The sequence below is a fragment of the Zeugodacus cucurbitae genome, chromosome X (genome assembly GCF_028554725.1).
Source record: "Zeugodacus cucurbitae isolate PBARC_wt_2022May chromosome X, idZeuCucr1.2, whole genome shotgun sequence".
Taxonomy (NCBI): domain Eukaryota; kingdom Metazoa; phylum Arthropoda; class Insecta; order Diptera; family Tephritidae; genus Zeugodacus; species Zeugodacus cucurbitae.
In genome coordinates, this window is record NC_071672.1 from 29295284 (window position 1) to 29311291 (window position 16008).

At 34.9% G+C, this 16008-nt stretch overlaps 1 protein-coding gene across 2 annotated transcripts; it reads left to right on the forward strand.

Moving 5' to 3' along the window:
* Positions 1-3236: 3236 nt before the first annotated feature.
* On the forward strand, positions 3237-15820 carry LOC105219878 (sodium- and chloride-dependent GABA transporter 1). 2 transcript variants are annotated; one of them, XM_054235415.1, is made up of 12 exons: positions 3243-3783; positions 5226-5601; positions 7171-7438; positions 7547-7648; positions 8687-8867; positions 11629-11896; positions 11958-12061; positions 12127-12251; positions 12317-12561; positions 12741-12944; positions 13020-13187; positions 15571-15820. In XM_054235415.1, the coding sequence occupies exons 2-12, from the start codon at positions 5380-5382 to the stop codon at positions 15667-15669; spliced, it is 1986 nt and encodes a 661-aa protein (XP_054091390.1). In that variant the 5' UTR covers positions 3243-3783; positions 5226-5379; the 3' UTR covers positions 15670-15820. The 2 variants fall into 2 exon arrangements, with proteins under 2 accessions (XP_054091391.1, XP_054091390.1); XM_054235416.1 differs by lacking the exon at positions 15571-15820 and having other exon boundaries at positions 3237-3783; positions 12994-13155.
* Positions 15821-16008: the final 188 nt, after the last annotated feature.

Here is a 16008-nt window from a genome sequence, read left to right on the forward strand (position 1 = left end):
CGAGCTTGTATATTTTCTATATATTGTTCTTCAAGCCGCTGCACACGCTCGTACTCGACTCTCAAGCGCGTACTTGGAAGGTTTTGAAATTTTTTTCAGCAAGTAGATGCGAGCGCTCGTTGCTCGACTCTCTGGCACGCAATTTGCGAAGCGAAGAGAAGAGAAGGAATGACTTGCAAGACGATTTTTAGTTTCAGATTAAGATTCTCCATCAAGGAGTCTTTTTGATACCCTCACCTGGGAACTACTTCCAGTAAGTTGATATTCTAGCAATAAATATAGCCTATGTTACTCGGGTTGAATGTAGCTTTCCAATGGTGAAAGAATTTTTGAAATCGGCACTGTAGTTTTTGAGTTTATTCATTACAAACATACATACAAATCTTTCCTCTTTATAATACAAATAAAATTACAAAACTATGTAAATGTTTTCCTTTTGACAATTCTTAGCGCATTCAATGTCAACAATATTAAAAGGCACTTAAAAGAGAAAAATTGCAAACAATTTTGTATTTTTGTCCTAAATATTACATTCACTTAAGCGGGAAATGCAATTAAGCGGAGGATCTTAAACGAGGAATTTTATATGTAAATTGAGAGAAAAAACAAGTAAGGAAGGGCTAAGTTCGGGTGTAACCGAACATTTTATACTCTCGCAATTTATTTATTTAACTTTATTTATATTATATAATACACAATTTCATCCACATATTCGTCATATATATTGTATAAAGTCCATTGAAAGTTGGAAACCATAATATTAGGTTAGAAGCCCCGAGGTCCTCGTGTTCGATATATGGGGCCTTAAAAACCTATGGTCCGATTTCGGCGATTTTTAGAATGGGGCTGCCACACTATTAACATAGTATTTGTGCAAAGTTCTGCACCGATATCTTCAATATTGTGTTTACTTTATATATTGTAAAGTAAACGATTCAGATCGTCTTCAAAGTTCAGGTATATAGGAAGTAGGCGTGGTTGTGAAGCGATTTGGCCTATTTTCACAACATATCATTGGGATGTAAGGAAACTATTACAAACCAAGTTTTATTGAAATCGGTCGAGTAGTTCCTGAGGTATGGTTTTTGACCCATAAGTGGGCGACGCCACGCCCATTTTCCATTTTGTAAAAAAATCTGAGTGCAGCTTTCATCTGCCATTTCTTATGTGAAATTTAGTGTTTCTGGCGTTTTTCGTTAATGAGTTAACCCACTTTTAGTAATTTTCAACCTAACTTTTGTATGGGAGGTGGGCGTGGTTATGATCCGATTTCTTTCATTTTTGGACTGCATTAGGAAGTGGGTAAAAAAAAACGACTGCAGAAAGTTTGGTTTATATAGCTTTATTGGTTTGCGAGATATGTACAAAAAACTTAGTAGGGGGCGGGGCCACGCCCACTTCCCCAAAAAAATTACATCCAAATATGCCCCTTCATAGTGCGATCCTTCATACCAAATTTTATTTCCATAGCTTTGTTTATGGCTTAGTTATGGCACTTTATGTGTTTTCGGTTTTCGCCATTTTGTGGGCGTGGCAGTGGTCCGATTTTGCTCATTTTCGAAAGCAACCTTCCTATGGTGCCAAGAAATAAGTGTGCCAAGTTTCATCAAGATATCTTAATTTTTACTCAAGTTACAGCTTGCACAGACGGACGGACGGACGGTCGGACGGACAGACATTCGGATTTGAGCTCCGCTCTTCACCCTGATCACTTTGGTATATATAACCCTATATCTAACTCGTTTAGTTTTGGGTGTTACAAACAACCGTTATGTGAACAAAACTATAATACTCTCTTTAGCAACATTTGTTGCGAGAGTATAACAACAATGCCGCAAAATGTGGTCTCTTAAGCGGGAAACTTAAACGGGGGGCACTTAACCGGGGATCACTGTATATGGATACTTTATATATGTGAGTGGTAAGCGCAAGAGAAGCATTAAGGGGTTAGGTGGTTTAGAAAGCGACTATATACAGATATAGCCAGCCGACACTACTGACATTGTCGTTGCCAATGACTCCAGCATAGTTCGTAACTGCATTGAGTTCTTTAGAAGCCAAATTATAACTAGGCTTGAACTGAGTTTCCGCCCACAGGAACATTTTTGGTAATGAAAAAGCAGACGAGATGACAAAGGCAGGAGCCTTTCTGGACGAATCCGAGGTAGAGTTAATACCATGCCCTCTAGGATCGATCAGAAGAGAGCTCAAATCACAATTTGAACAATTAGCTGAGAACAGATGGACAAATTAAACCAAATGTAAAATAACTAAACAGATTTGGCCAAAATATGATAAGACAAGAACTAGGGTGCTAGGGTCTTATTAAATAGGTCCAGAAAAGTATTTTCAGACTTACAGCAACTATAACGAGGCATTGGCTATTTAGAGAACATGCGATGAAAATGGATATTGCCGCGGCTGTGAACTAGAACGGAATTAGTAAACAATTTTCCACTTTCTCTGGGAATGGCTAGCTAGGGAATGGCCCTATTGCAGATTCGACACAGAATACTTGGAATCCATCAGGCATCAAACCTTGAATAGATGTCAACCAAAACCGTATCGGACATAAGTAACATCATCGAAAGCATAAAATGGTTCGAACGAGAAGATGAAACCGACTTAAAAAATTTAGTTAAACGAGGTTAAGGTTTTACATTCAAATTGACGTAGACGGAACTTCCAAAATGCCTATTTCTTAGAATTTATATTTATATATATATTATGGGCTCAATTAGCAATCAATGTGCCATTTTGATGCAGACGTTTATGTTACTGCCAACAGAAGTGATGAAGCGATTTTGTTCAAAGCTTGCACACGTCATTGAAATAACATTATCTAGTTAGTAAACGAAGGATTTTTCTTCTATTTTTGTTACAACTAATTTTTTCGAGCCAATATATGCCGAAAATTACTCAAAATGAAACGAGTTAAGTTATTATTAAGTTATTCATCACCATAATAAGTTAAAAAAGCATATAGTTCGAAAGCAAGAATTTCTGTGATTTTCTATTACAAAATGTATGGTTGAAATCACATAATTATTTAGCAAGAAAACTAAATTGTGTTGTATGTTTTTTCATGTCGTTGCTTTTAAGCATCGATTTAAATAATAAATAATTTTGAGTTATGCCCCTCTAATGTTTGACATGTTTAAAACACTTTCCATATTTAAATCGGTAACAGTTGTAGGGGATCGCAGTTTTAAATCAAAGCCTAAGCATAGAGGGAAAATTATATTCAATCATAAAGAGGTCATAAATTTAAGTAAGCGCTCAAAACCAAAGCTGCGCTTACAAAATACAATTAATGCTGCTGCTTATATTGATGTTGTTTGAAATTAAGGGAGCACTTGTTGATTAACCGTGGCCTGACTGTATAAACCGATGCATTATAAAAGCACCACACAAACAGACTTAGATTTTTCTGTGAACAGCAGCTTCCGTAAAACAATCTTTAATTTGAACTGTGTACAGCAGCTTAGTGAAAGCAATAGTTATAATCATATGCAGGACGTGTTAAATTTCGAACGCCTATTTCCGCAGTAACGCATAAGCAAACATAAAAAAGGCGATAAAAAGTTGAAAAAATATTTAACAAAATAAAATATATATATAAAAAAATAATATTTTAAAGAAAAAGACAAATAAATACTAAATATATTATGCAAAGTTGGTGCAAAATGAAATAATATCCACAATAAACATTAAAGACTGTTAGAAATCTCAAAATTAAGTTTAATAAATTAAAACATATTTTTTTTATTATATATAAAGCAGGTAAGTTTCTTATGTTATAAAATAAATGAAAATCGTAAGTATTTCAAATATGTGCGAGACAATTGCAAAAAAGGGTATAAATAAAATTAAAAAAAAAAATAAAGTAAATTAATTAAAAAAAAAAATTATACAAAAACATTAAAAATAATAAAAAAAAATATTTAAAAAATGTATTTGCATTCAACGCTTGCACGTTTTAAGCAAAGTGAGATGTACATAGAAGACTCCCATTGCAGGAGTTATTCTTCATACAGCCAACGAGCTTCATGGACATGCGGTATAAAACATGGAATGTGCAAAGCCCTGTAAATCAGTTAGATTATACGTTGTAAAATCGTTTAGGCATGAAGTACGATAAATTGATTTTTTTTCACGTTAGTGAGTCATGCTCCTAAGCTTAAAAATTCTGAAATAAAATGAATTGAATACCGTGCATTTTTTGTACGTTGTTTCATTTTGCATGTATTTTACATATTGGGTCGAAAAATTGGCACAATTCTCTTACATTTTTATTAGAAGTCATCTTTGCCATTTCATATAATAATATATATATATATATGTATCAAACGATTCACGAAATCAAACATCGTATTTGAACAATTTTCTTTAATTAACCTTTGAATCCTATTCAAATGAATATATTCACAATAAACAACCTAATTAATTAGAAATCACTATATCTAGCTCGAACACCAAAATTCAACGCATACAACATCCGTTATTTACTTGGTACCAGTGACAAATTTCATTCACAGTAAAATAGTGGCTTGTACAAAAACCACCAATTACTGATATTACGACCTAGTAGTCACTGTCGCTATAAGTGATTTTTCAGTCACAGCGATAAAATCACCGGTAGTGAAATTTCGCTCATCACTACTTAAAATCTAAACAAATTTCTTGAGGCGCTATGTTCGTCGAAGGTGTGCCTACCAAGGTGTTTCAACCTCAGTCGCGCAAACGCTGGGCATTGGAGGAGGATTTGCTTAGATGATTCCACCATGCCTTCCTCCAAACAGCTTTGACTGCTTCATCTGCAGGATCTTAGTCTCACCGCATGTGTACCGTAGAGATGAATCTTGCTAAGAGAAAGCAGTTCAAAGGACCTTTTACGTCCCACTGCGGGCCAAAAGTACCACGCAACTGCAGAAGCGCTTGGAGAGTTCATGCGATGTCTGTAAGTCCAACGCTCGTGTACAAGTGGAGTGCCAAATCCCACCCATTCCGGTGTTAGGGTACAAAGATTATCCGCTATGCAGTTTCCAATGATAACGTAGTGACCGGGTATCCACAAAAGTCGGATAACAAAGTAGCTAGAAGTTATTGATAAGGAAGTTATTATTTTTCAGGCATAGCTAATTTTGAAGTTTTCCAGAAGTTATTTATATTATTGCGTAGAAATCGCGATAAAATTAAAATTTAATATTTTTATTTCTTTGCAGGTCATATTTACTGAAGCGTGCTGAATTTAAATAATAAACAATATAAGCTGCTTTTGACGTATACTATGATTTAAAAAAATTGTTTATAAAACAATTGAAATAATTACAAAACATTCCTGGCTGAGCTGAGCAGTTTGGTGTTAGTTACTTACTTATGGCGAACAATACCGATTTGGATTTTAAAGATGATGGTGTTTATAACGGTTCGGGAATAGGGCATGCTGGTGCAGAAATAGCACACACACAATCTCATAGAAAACGTATAGAAACTATCGAAATGTCTCCAATTAGTAATCCGAATGACAGCCTTGCCATACCTACACCCACTACAATTTCTTCGCCCTTAATGACAAAATTGAAGAATGAAACTGAACAGGTAATTGTAATAAATTCCTATATAACAAGTAAGGAAAGGTTAAGTTCGGGTGCAACTGAACATTTTATACTCACTTTCTTGCTATATTTTTATTGAGTTAACACACAATTGAACCCATATATTCGGCATAAAGTCCAATAGAAAAACGAAAATCATCATATATAGTATATAGACTGAGGTAATTCCTGAACCGATTTCACTCATTTTCATCACCAACATGCATTATATCTGAGATTATATGCTCATTTAATTTGGTTAAGATATTTCACATATTAATCGATTTATAAGCTATTATGTATATGAGGATCATTCGGAATTTGGTACAAAGGAACGCACTAGTAAGGGATATTTGGATGTAATTTTTTTGGGTAAGTGGGCGTGGCCCCGCCCCAAAATAGGTTTTTTGTATATATCTCGCAAACCAATAAAGCTATATAAACCAAAATTTCTGCAGTCGGTTCTTTTACGTACCCCACCACACACCTTGAAAATAATTGAAATCGGATAATAACCACGCCCACCTCCCATACAGAGGTTAGGTTGAAAATTACGAAAAGTGCGTTAACTCAGTAACGAAAAACGTCAGAAACACTAAATTTTAAAGAAGAAATAGCAGAAGGAAGCTGCACTCAGATCTTTTTACAAAATGGAAAATGGGCTTGTCATCGCCCACTTATGGGTCAAAAACCATATCTCAGGAACTACTCGACCGATTTGAATGAAATTCGATATATAATATTTTCTTGACACCCTGATGACACGTGGCAAAATCGGTTCCCAATCACTCCTACTTCCCATATAACTCTATTTTGAATTCCATCTGTATTCACTTTATAATATACATATATATTAGGAACCAATGATGATAGCAGAATAAAACTTTACACAAAAACTGTATTTGTCACAGCTTAATCACTTGTGGAAAAATTGTCAAAATCGGACCATGCCTTTTCAGGGCCCCTGATATCGAACGTGAAGAACTGAGTGCATAAGGGTATATTTCTCAAATATCTTAATGTAGTTCAGAAGGAATTTTTTTCTTATAACAGTTTGTCTCTGTACCAAAAATGGTTAAAATCGGGTCATAACCTCCCCTAAATCCCATAAAATTAAGTGAGCGTATAGTCTTCGATATATAGTATCTTGGAGGCGAAAACGAGTGAAATCGGTTCAGAATATAGCTCAGTCCCCATATACTATTTATTTTCGTTATAATTATTTTTAATAAATTAATTTTAAAACAAAAAAAATTAATAAACAAATATTGCTCAGTTTATATTGATTTGCACAAAAATCTTTTCAATGTAAATGAAATGTACTTTATGCCGGTTCGAATAGTGTTATCTTTATAAAATTACATCAATAAATTGTGAGAGTATAAAATGTTCGGTTGCACCCGAACTTACAGACAACCGTTATGTGAACAAAACTATAATACTATAATAAAAATGGTATATATAGAAATTTAGAAAGAAAAATTAAAGAAAGACTGCGACGCCGATTGACACAGTATATGCTTTGTTATAAATTTTAGTGATATATAAAATAGTAATTTCACTATAAATATAGGTACGGAATCACAATGGATTGCCGGAACGTGGTTCCTGGTCATCGAAACTCGATTTCATATTATCTGTTGTGGGTCTTGCTATCGGACTTGGCAATGTTTGGCGATTTCCATATTTATGCTATAAAAATGGTGGCGGTGCCTTCCTTATACCATATTTCTTGACTCTAATATTGGCGGGAATACCAATGTTTTTTATGGAATTAGCGCTTGGACAGATGCTAACGATCGGTGGGCTGGGGGTTTTTAAGATTGCGCCCATATTTAAAGGTCAGTAAGCTTTTAATATGTGTATTTTATATTTATGTTTCACAATATTGGTCATGTATGGTATGGTGTATGGTATTGACCAGATCCTTTTATTATTTATTATCTTAGGTATTGGCTATGCTGCTGCCGTAATGTCTTGCTGGATGAACGTTTACTATATCGTCATTCTGGCATGGGCCGTTTTTTACTTCTTCATGTCTATGAAAGCAGGTAAGCACATACATAAAACCAAACGTGTTTATTATAAATTAAATTAAGTATGGGTAAAGTATGGGTAAAGTATGGGACCAGCTTGCAAGCGCGGTACCCTCGGAACATAGACGCCGGATTAGAAGAGTTGGTAGTTTGTGGTCCAATTGAGATAGAGAGCTGGATACGCTGGCTTCGAGTGAGCTCACCACACGCTGGACAACCACCAGCACCTGTGCAGTAGCGAGGACTTTCTGGCAAGCAGTGGATCGAAAACATTCCTTCCATCTGCTGTCGGTTGGGAAACATCATCTTGCCGCAATCATTGGTGTGTTTACTGTTCATCGTCCAATAGACCATAGATAAAGCCATACGCTTGTTGTCAAAGCTGCTTGGAGGAATGCGAAGAGAAATCATTCAAGCACTTCCTCCTTCAAAGTCCTTCACCGGATTGAGGTTAAAACAGCGCGGTAGGGGCATCTTGGGCAAACCCAGCGAAATGTTAAGAATTGAGCTTAGTCGCCTTAAGAACTTTATAATAGAGTCGAACCTTCTAGCGGGTCTTTTCGATCTGTCAGGAGTATTTGGGTATCACAAAGTACAGCTGAAGCAGTCTAAATGAGACACTCTGCAGTTGCGGAGTTCTACCACTTGACCTAACCTAATGGTCCCATTTTTCCTATAATCACAACCATCTGTCGTCCAGAAAAATATGTACCTATTTCTAATACCATATTTTAAACATTATTAAAGCTATGACTCGCACGAAGCGATGGACGGATAGACGAGAGTGTAGAAATATATCCGAAAATCAATGTTTTTCGTCCTCCCTACCATTCGTACATCTGTTGTATTTCTACCTATATTAGTAATAAGTATTGAACCAGTTGTTAGGTGCACAAAACTATTTTCAAAATTTTGCGAAATTACAAATAAGCTTGATTTTTCATTGCCAGCGTCGTTGAACCAACCATAGCGCTTTCTACGACTGTTAGGGATATTATTGCTGAATTAATATTACTTTACTTATTAAATATGAAATATTTTTCTCGTTTAAAGATGTACCTTGGCGTTCTTGCAATAACTTCTGGAATACCGTAAATTGTGTAAACCCATACGAGCGCAACAACTTAAATTGCTGGGAGGATTCGATAAATGGAACAGTAAAGAAAATTTGCTCTTTAGCCGCAGCAAATATCAGCACATCAGAGTTAACAGATCCAGTTAAAGAATTCTGGGAGTAAGTATATGTTCTACATTCACTTTATCTCCCACTATGTACCTAAGTATGTGTTCCTGCTGAAGATAAATCCTCTAAATCTATAATAAACTATTTAAGTGGAGGGGCCACGCCCACTTTTGAAAAGTTTGGAAAACGCAATTATTCTTTAAGTTCCTCGTTCCCAAATTAAAGTTTCTTAGCTTGATTTGTGACTATGTTATATTGTAGCTCTTTATATTTTTTCGATAAAAGGAATTTGGTATGTCTAAAATATAGCGATTTTGACATCCGTAGCACCAACCATTTCTGAGTGAATAACAAAGAAAATCAATTTCAATTTCGAGAGAATTTAGGAATATCTGCTGACAATTTTCAAATTCTACTTGATACATCATTTTGGAATTGTATTTGAACAGCACTAATTGTAATTTTAAAGTCATTGTTTTTACTGAAACGTAGCTTAAACCTCATATTTTTGATAATGAGATATTAAATAGTGAATTTCAAATCTTCAGATTCGATCGAATGAACAGAGTTGGAGGGGGTGTACTATTTGCTGTCCACTCTTCAATTCAATCTGGAGAAATCGAAGTCACTAATGTTGACATAATTAAATTCAAATACAAACGAATTTGTATTAAAGGTGGTACTCACTTAACGTTATCTTATATACCGCCTCAATCGGACTTATCTGTATATATGCTGCACGCTTATTTAATAAATAATATTTTTTTCAATTGCTAAGAATACTGATTCCATGATTGTTCTGGGCGATTTTAATTTACCGTGCGTATCATGGACGGTTGCATTACCCCTGTTTGCATTCGTTTAAATTTTAATGAGTTCTTGAAAGAAATGTCTGAGATTGGTCTTAACTAAATTAACTTGATTCCGACCAAATTCGGTAAATTCTTAGATTTGGCCTACGTTGATAATACTTCAATATTTTCAGTTGTCCTGTCTGATCCTTTAGTTTTGCCAGAGGACTTTATCAACCTGCTTTGGAAATTAATATCGAAATCATATCTGAAGTAATTGCATACAATAAAAAGGAACTTTGTTCTCGGTTCAACTTTACGAAAGCTAACTTTAAAAAGATTAATTTGGAACTTTCCAAATTGACTTGGCCTGATTACAGTGCACAGTGGTTCGGCTTGTATGAAGGCGCGGTTATAAATACTGCTTGTTGAGATATTCCTATGAAATTTTCACCAAAAATCTAGAAAAACATTTTAAATATATAGTAAAAAAGTAAAAAAACCGATGATGCGCAAAAAGACTTCGCATGGTCACGGTCGGAGCGTCAAAACTTTCAGTAAGGCTTTGTAAAAATATTTAAAAAAGCGAGAAAAATGCAGAACATGAATTTGAACGTAAAAATAGCGAATTCATAAGGCATTAGTATTTTGACTATTGCAAATACATCCGCAAATTTCCGCACCTAACTTTAACACTTTTAATACCTTAAGACTTTGCTAAATACAATATAAAATAAACTTAAAGGGGAATCGGAGGGGTACCCAATTAAAACTTTATGTAAACAAATTGAAGACGCACAAAACAATTTACAAATAAATAGCACACATAAAACATTAATTTCACAAAAACCACGAATCAAGTTAGTTAATTAAGCACACAAGATATAAGAAATACATTTAACTTCAAAATCCCTTAAAAATAATCTTGGTTCGTTAACTTGAACAATTACCAGAACAATTTAAAGTGCGTTGATGCTGCGAATATTTTTCAAAAAAGTTCTGAAGTGCTTTAAAAATGTACATGCGTTCATGCATTTAACTCTCTTTTTGGAAAGTACCGTTAGATTTTTACGAAAACCTGGTTTAGAAAAAAGAAGTTTGGACAATTTAGAGGCCATCAGTATACATTTTGACAAAAAATCGTGAGATGGATTTTTGGCCTAAGGGCGACCTCTAGTCTTTGATATCCGATGTCTTTCTCTCTAATTATGAAGGCGTTGGGAACGCTCAGAGTTCGACTCCTTAGCAAGAGCTTGTATATTTCTAATAATTGCTCTTCAAGCCGCCACGCTCCATACGCGTACTTGGGAGGTTTTGTTGTTTTTTTTTCACAAGCAACTGCGAGCGCTTGTTACTCAACTCTCTGGCACGCGATTGCGATGTGAAGAGAATGACTTGCAACGCATTTTTTGAGTTATAGGGTGTAGCAAAAATGTCAGCTATACCCAAACTTTTTGAAGCTATAATCACTGACCAAATAACTTTCTCGATTTCTCCTTTTATTTCATCTTCTTAGCATGGATTTTGTAAAGGGAAATCTACAGGAATAAACTTTCTTGAATTTGTTAACCACGTTTCAATGGGTTTTAGGGACTATAAGAATACCGATGTTATTTATACAGACTTTAATAAAGCATTCGACAGAGTAAACCACTCAATTCATTTGCAAAAACTAGATCTTCTTGGTTTTCAATCAAGTTTTCTTGAAAGGGTATCTTCATGTCTTAGTAATAGAAAACAACAAGTAATCTTTAATAATACTTTATCCGATTCAATTAGTAGACCTTCAGGCGTTCCGCAAGGTAGTCATCTCGGTCCGATTCTGTTTTGTTGTTTATTAATGATATACCTTCCGTAATTAAGACACTCGCAGCTTTATAAGTGTGACTCGCTGCAGTTGGGGAGCTCCATCCCTTTACCTAACCTAACTAAAGATTAATTGTTTAAAAAATTAAATGTATATAAATACAAATGTTAAATATAGTTGTATGTAATTGCTAAACGTTTTGCGTTCGTTTCAGACGTCGTGCACTGCAAATTACCGATGGCATCGAACATATTGGCAGCATACGCTGGGAATTGGCGGGCACTCTGTTATTGGTATGGATTTTATGCTACTTCTGTATATGGAAAGGTGTGAAATGGACAGGCAAAGTAGTTTACTTCACTGCACTCTTCCCCTACGTCTTGCTAACCATATTACTTATACGCGGCATAACCCTGCCAGGCGCATTTGAAGGCATCAAATTCTACGTGATACCGAATTTTTCAAAGCTTACAGAATCAGAAGTATAAATATAAATAAAAAATATTATTTGAATATGTTGAGTAATTACTAATATGACAATAGGTTTGGATTGATGCAGTTACACAAATTTTCTTCTCTTATGGACTTGGACTTGGCACATTAGTTGCGCTGGGCAGTTATAATAAATTCACGAATAATGTCTACAAGTAAGTCGCTTATGTGCATAAAAAATATAGTGTTTTTTTTATTTTATTAAAATTATTAATTTTAGAGATGCCTTAATTGTATGCACAGTTAATTCAAGTACAAGCATGTTTGCTGGTTTTGTGATATTCTCTGTTGTCGGCTTTATGGCACATGAGCAACAAAGACCGGTGGCAGAAGTAGCTGCATCTGGTACATTTAAAATATTTTATTTAAATACTTTTTTATTTCAAATATTTTTTCCTTCTTCAACATAGGTCCTGGCTTAGCATTTTTGGTATATCCATCGGCGGTGCTACAATTACCTGGTTCACCATTGTGGTCTTGTCTGTTCTTCTTTATGTTACTGCTTATCGGGCTCGATTCACAATTCTGTACAATGGAAGGCTTTATTACGGCTATAATTGATGAATGGCCACAATTGTTGCGTAAACGAAAAGAGATATTTATAGCCATCGTATGCATATTGAGCTATCTGGTTGGTCTGACTTGCATCTCACAGGTTAGTATAATTTCAATGCTCAAAGCGCTTCGGCGATACGTAAGGGTATTCTTTGCGATCCATATTTAGGGGTCTGCTGGCATCACAACGGACTTAATGTATTTATAATAAACTAATATATTTATTTTTTAATTTTGGTTTATTTATTTATATCAAATCATGTCAATCAATTCATTTAGGGCGGCATGTATATATTCCAAATATTGGACTCGTATGCGGTTAGTGGTTTCTGTCTATTATGGCTGATATTCTTCGAATGCATATCAATTTCGTGGTGTTATGGCGTGGACCGTTTCTATGATGGTATAAAGGATATGATCGGTTATTACCCCATGGTCTGGTGGAAGTTTTGTTGGTGTGTTACAACCCCGCTCATCTGCCTGGTATTAGAAAAATCACTTATATATATATATATATATATATATATATTAGTATCACTTTTTTAATCTTAATTTTAGGGAGTATTCTTTTTCAACATAATACAATGGAAGCCGATAAAATATTTAGACTATAACTACCCTTGGTGGGCACATGCGTTTGGTTGGTTTACTGCCTTGTCGTCGATGCTATACATACCCGCTTACATGTTTTGGCTATGGAGACGAACACCTGGAGAAACAGGCCAGGTAAGTTTTAAAGATTACTTATACAATAGATTACATATGCAATAAATGCAATGTTACGATGTTTTCCGCGATGAACCCTGATCTACTGGATCAATTTTAATAAAACTTTAAACAGTGGATGCAGTTTTATCTAACTTCAGAGATAGTTTAAAACACAAATATTAGTCGTAATGTCCGTCCGCCTGTCGTTGCAAGCGAAACATGAACACATTTGGAGGTTCAAAACTTCTCGGAACGTATGTGTGGCCCACTCCTAATTGGTTTTATAGACATAACCGGTCTCATACTACAATATCAATCAAACTTGGGAAAAGTATTTCCTTCAACATTTCATCATATTTTGCTATTGGCGAACTGAGACGGTCCATTTTTAAAGGTTTGTCTTGAGGCAAAATTATCACAAGCAAGATCATTTATCATAGACAGGAACAGGTGCAAACGAATCTTCCAAACAAGCTTCCGAAGTTTTTATCGAGTCAATTTTTACATGTTTGGCTTGTCGTTGTTCTGATAGAACACAACTCGTTTTCTATTGACTGAATGCTTCATGACAACATCTGTCTTCAGACGGTCCTATTGTTGATAGTACATGTTCGTATTCAGTTTGGTCGTAGGGTGGTTGCTCAAAATAATTGTTTCTCTGCCAAATGCACTCTTAAAATCTAACACTACGCCAATTCTTGCTTGGACAATGTTTGCGCCGTCTCATCGTTACGTATAGATGAAGTAATACGTAAACTCGTGTGACAGCCATACTTCAAGCTTCATCTTCAATACTACCGATGGGACTTATACAAGTCGAGATAAAAAATACTAAAGTCAGCTCTTGGAAAAATAGGGATCAAATAGGGAAAGTGGATCGCAGGAGATCCACTTGCACTGCCTTGAGCTGTCCCAGTGGGATCAGCGCCTTTAACCTAATATATATCTCAATGAGTTATACTCGTATAGCATATTCGAATAGAAACGTTAGAATCTCCGATACCTTTTAGCGAGTAACAGTTTCTCACACCATAAATAAACAAGTAAGGAAAGGCTAAGTTCGGGTGCAACCGAACATTTTATACTCTCGCAATTTATTGCTATATTTTTATTAAGAAAACACACAATTTGGCCCATATATTCGGCATAAATATATTTCACATATTAACCGATTTATAAGCTATTAAGCTCATCGTAGTTATGACCCGATTTTAACCTTTTCTGGTACAGAGACACACTATTAGAAGAAAAATATTTGATTTCTTCATATTCGATATCCGGGGCATTGAAAAGTTATAGTCCAACTTCGACAAATTTATCACAAGTGATATACAGTATTTGTGTAAAGTTTTATTTTGCTATCTTCATTGGTTCCTTATGTATATATGTATTATAAAGTGAAGGAATAAGATGGAATTCAAAAATGAATTATATGGGAAGTTCTCGTGGTTGTGAACCGATTTCGTCCATTTTCCACGCGTGTCATCAGGGTGTCAAGAAAATATTATATACCGAATTTCATTGAAATCTGTCGAATACTTCCTGAGATATGGTTTTTGACACATAAGTGGGCGATGCCACGCCCATTTTCCATTTTGTAAAGAAATCTCAGTGCAGCTTCCTTCTGCTATTATTTATGTGAAATTTAGTGCTTCTGACGTTTTTCGTTAGTGAGTTAACCCACTTTTAGTAATTTTCAACCTAACCTTTGTATGGGAGATGGGCGTGGTTATTATCCGATTTTAACTAATTTCATGGTGTGTGGTGGGGTACGTAGGAGAACTGACTGCAGAAAGTTTGGTTTAAATAGCTTTATTGGTTTACGAGATACATACAAATAACCGATTTGGGGGCGGGGCCACGCCCATTTCACAAAAAAAAACTTACATCCAAATATGCCCCTTCCTAGTGCGATCCATTGTTCCAAATTTTACTTTTATAACTTTATTTATGGCTTAGATATGACACTTTATAGGTTTTTGGTTTTCGCCATTTTGTGGGCGTGGCAATGGTCCGCTTTTGCTCATTTTCGAAAGCAACCTCCTCAGTGTGCCAAGGAATACGTGTTCCAAGTTTCGTTAAGATATCTCAATTTTTACTCAAGTTATCCGTTGCACGGACAGACGGGCGGACGGATTTTGACTTGTCTCGTCACCCTGATCATTTTGATATATATAACCCTTTTGTTGCGAGAGTATAAAAATACAAGTTATGGTAGGTAATTTGTATGGATAATTTGACTTCTATTGCCAATTCAGGAAATCGAGTTGTTCTCTATATCTCTTATTTGAGTTATGGAAGTTGAACTGTAATTTAATGTAAATCTTAGCCGCTTGTATGTGCCTAAATTTTGTATTCCATATACTTAATTAATTAATTTACGTTTTTGTTTTGTTTGCAGAAAATTCGAGCGATCGTACGAATAGATGAAGATATTAAGCACCTCAGAGAGAAAATGCAGCAAGATACAGCTAAAACAGTGGAACTTTATACACTCTAAGGCATTGTCTAAATTAGCACCATATAGCATTAATTAATAATTTCCTAATCATTTAATTACAATACATCAGAATTAACGTATTAAAAATAATAAGGTATATAAGTGTGTTAGTCAATGAGTATATATGCTTATATCATTTATCTTATACATTTATATATGGGTGCATATATACATGAGTTCATAAGCTAGTTTGTACAATACTACTGAAATTGTAAAATATGGCTCTTAGTACATAGGTTAACCTAAACAATGCTTAAAACGTATTTTAACTGAAAAAATGCTAATATTACGCAACAAGTGATAGTAGCTATGAATGTTTCTTAACGAAAATTTTATATA

Excerpts from the sequence above, each read along its gene's own strand:
- LOC105219878 (XM_054235415.1), top strand. The coding sequence starts at position 5,380 with ATGGCGAACAATACCGATTTGGATTTTAAAGATGATGGTGTTTATAAC. Across the intron at positions 12,062-12,126 it reads TTCACGAATAATGTCTACAA|AGATGCCTTAATTGTATGCA; the intron begins GTAAGTCGCTTA and ends TATTAATTTTAG. Across the intron at positions 12,252-12,316 it reads GGCAGAAGTAGCTGCATCTG|GTCCTGGCTTAGCATTTTTG; the intron begins GTACATTTAAAA and ends TCTTCAACATAG.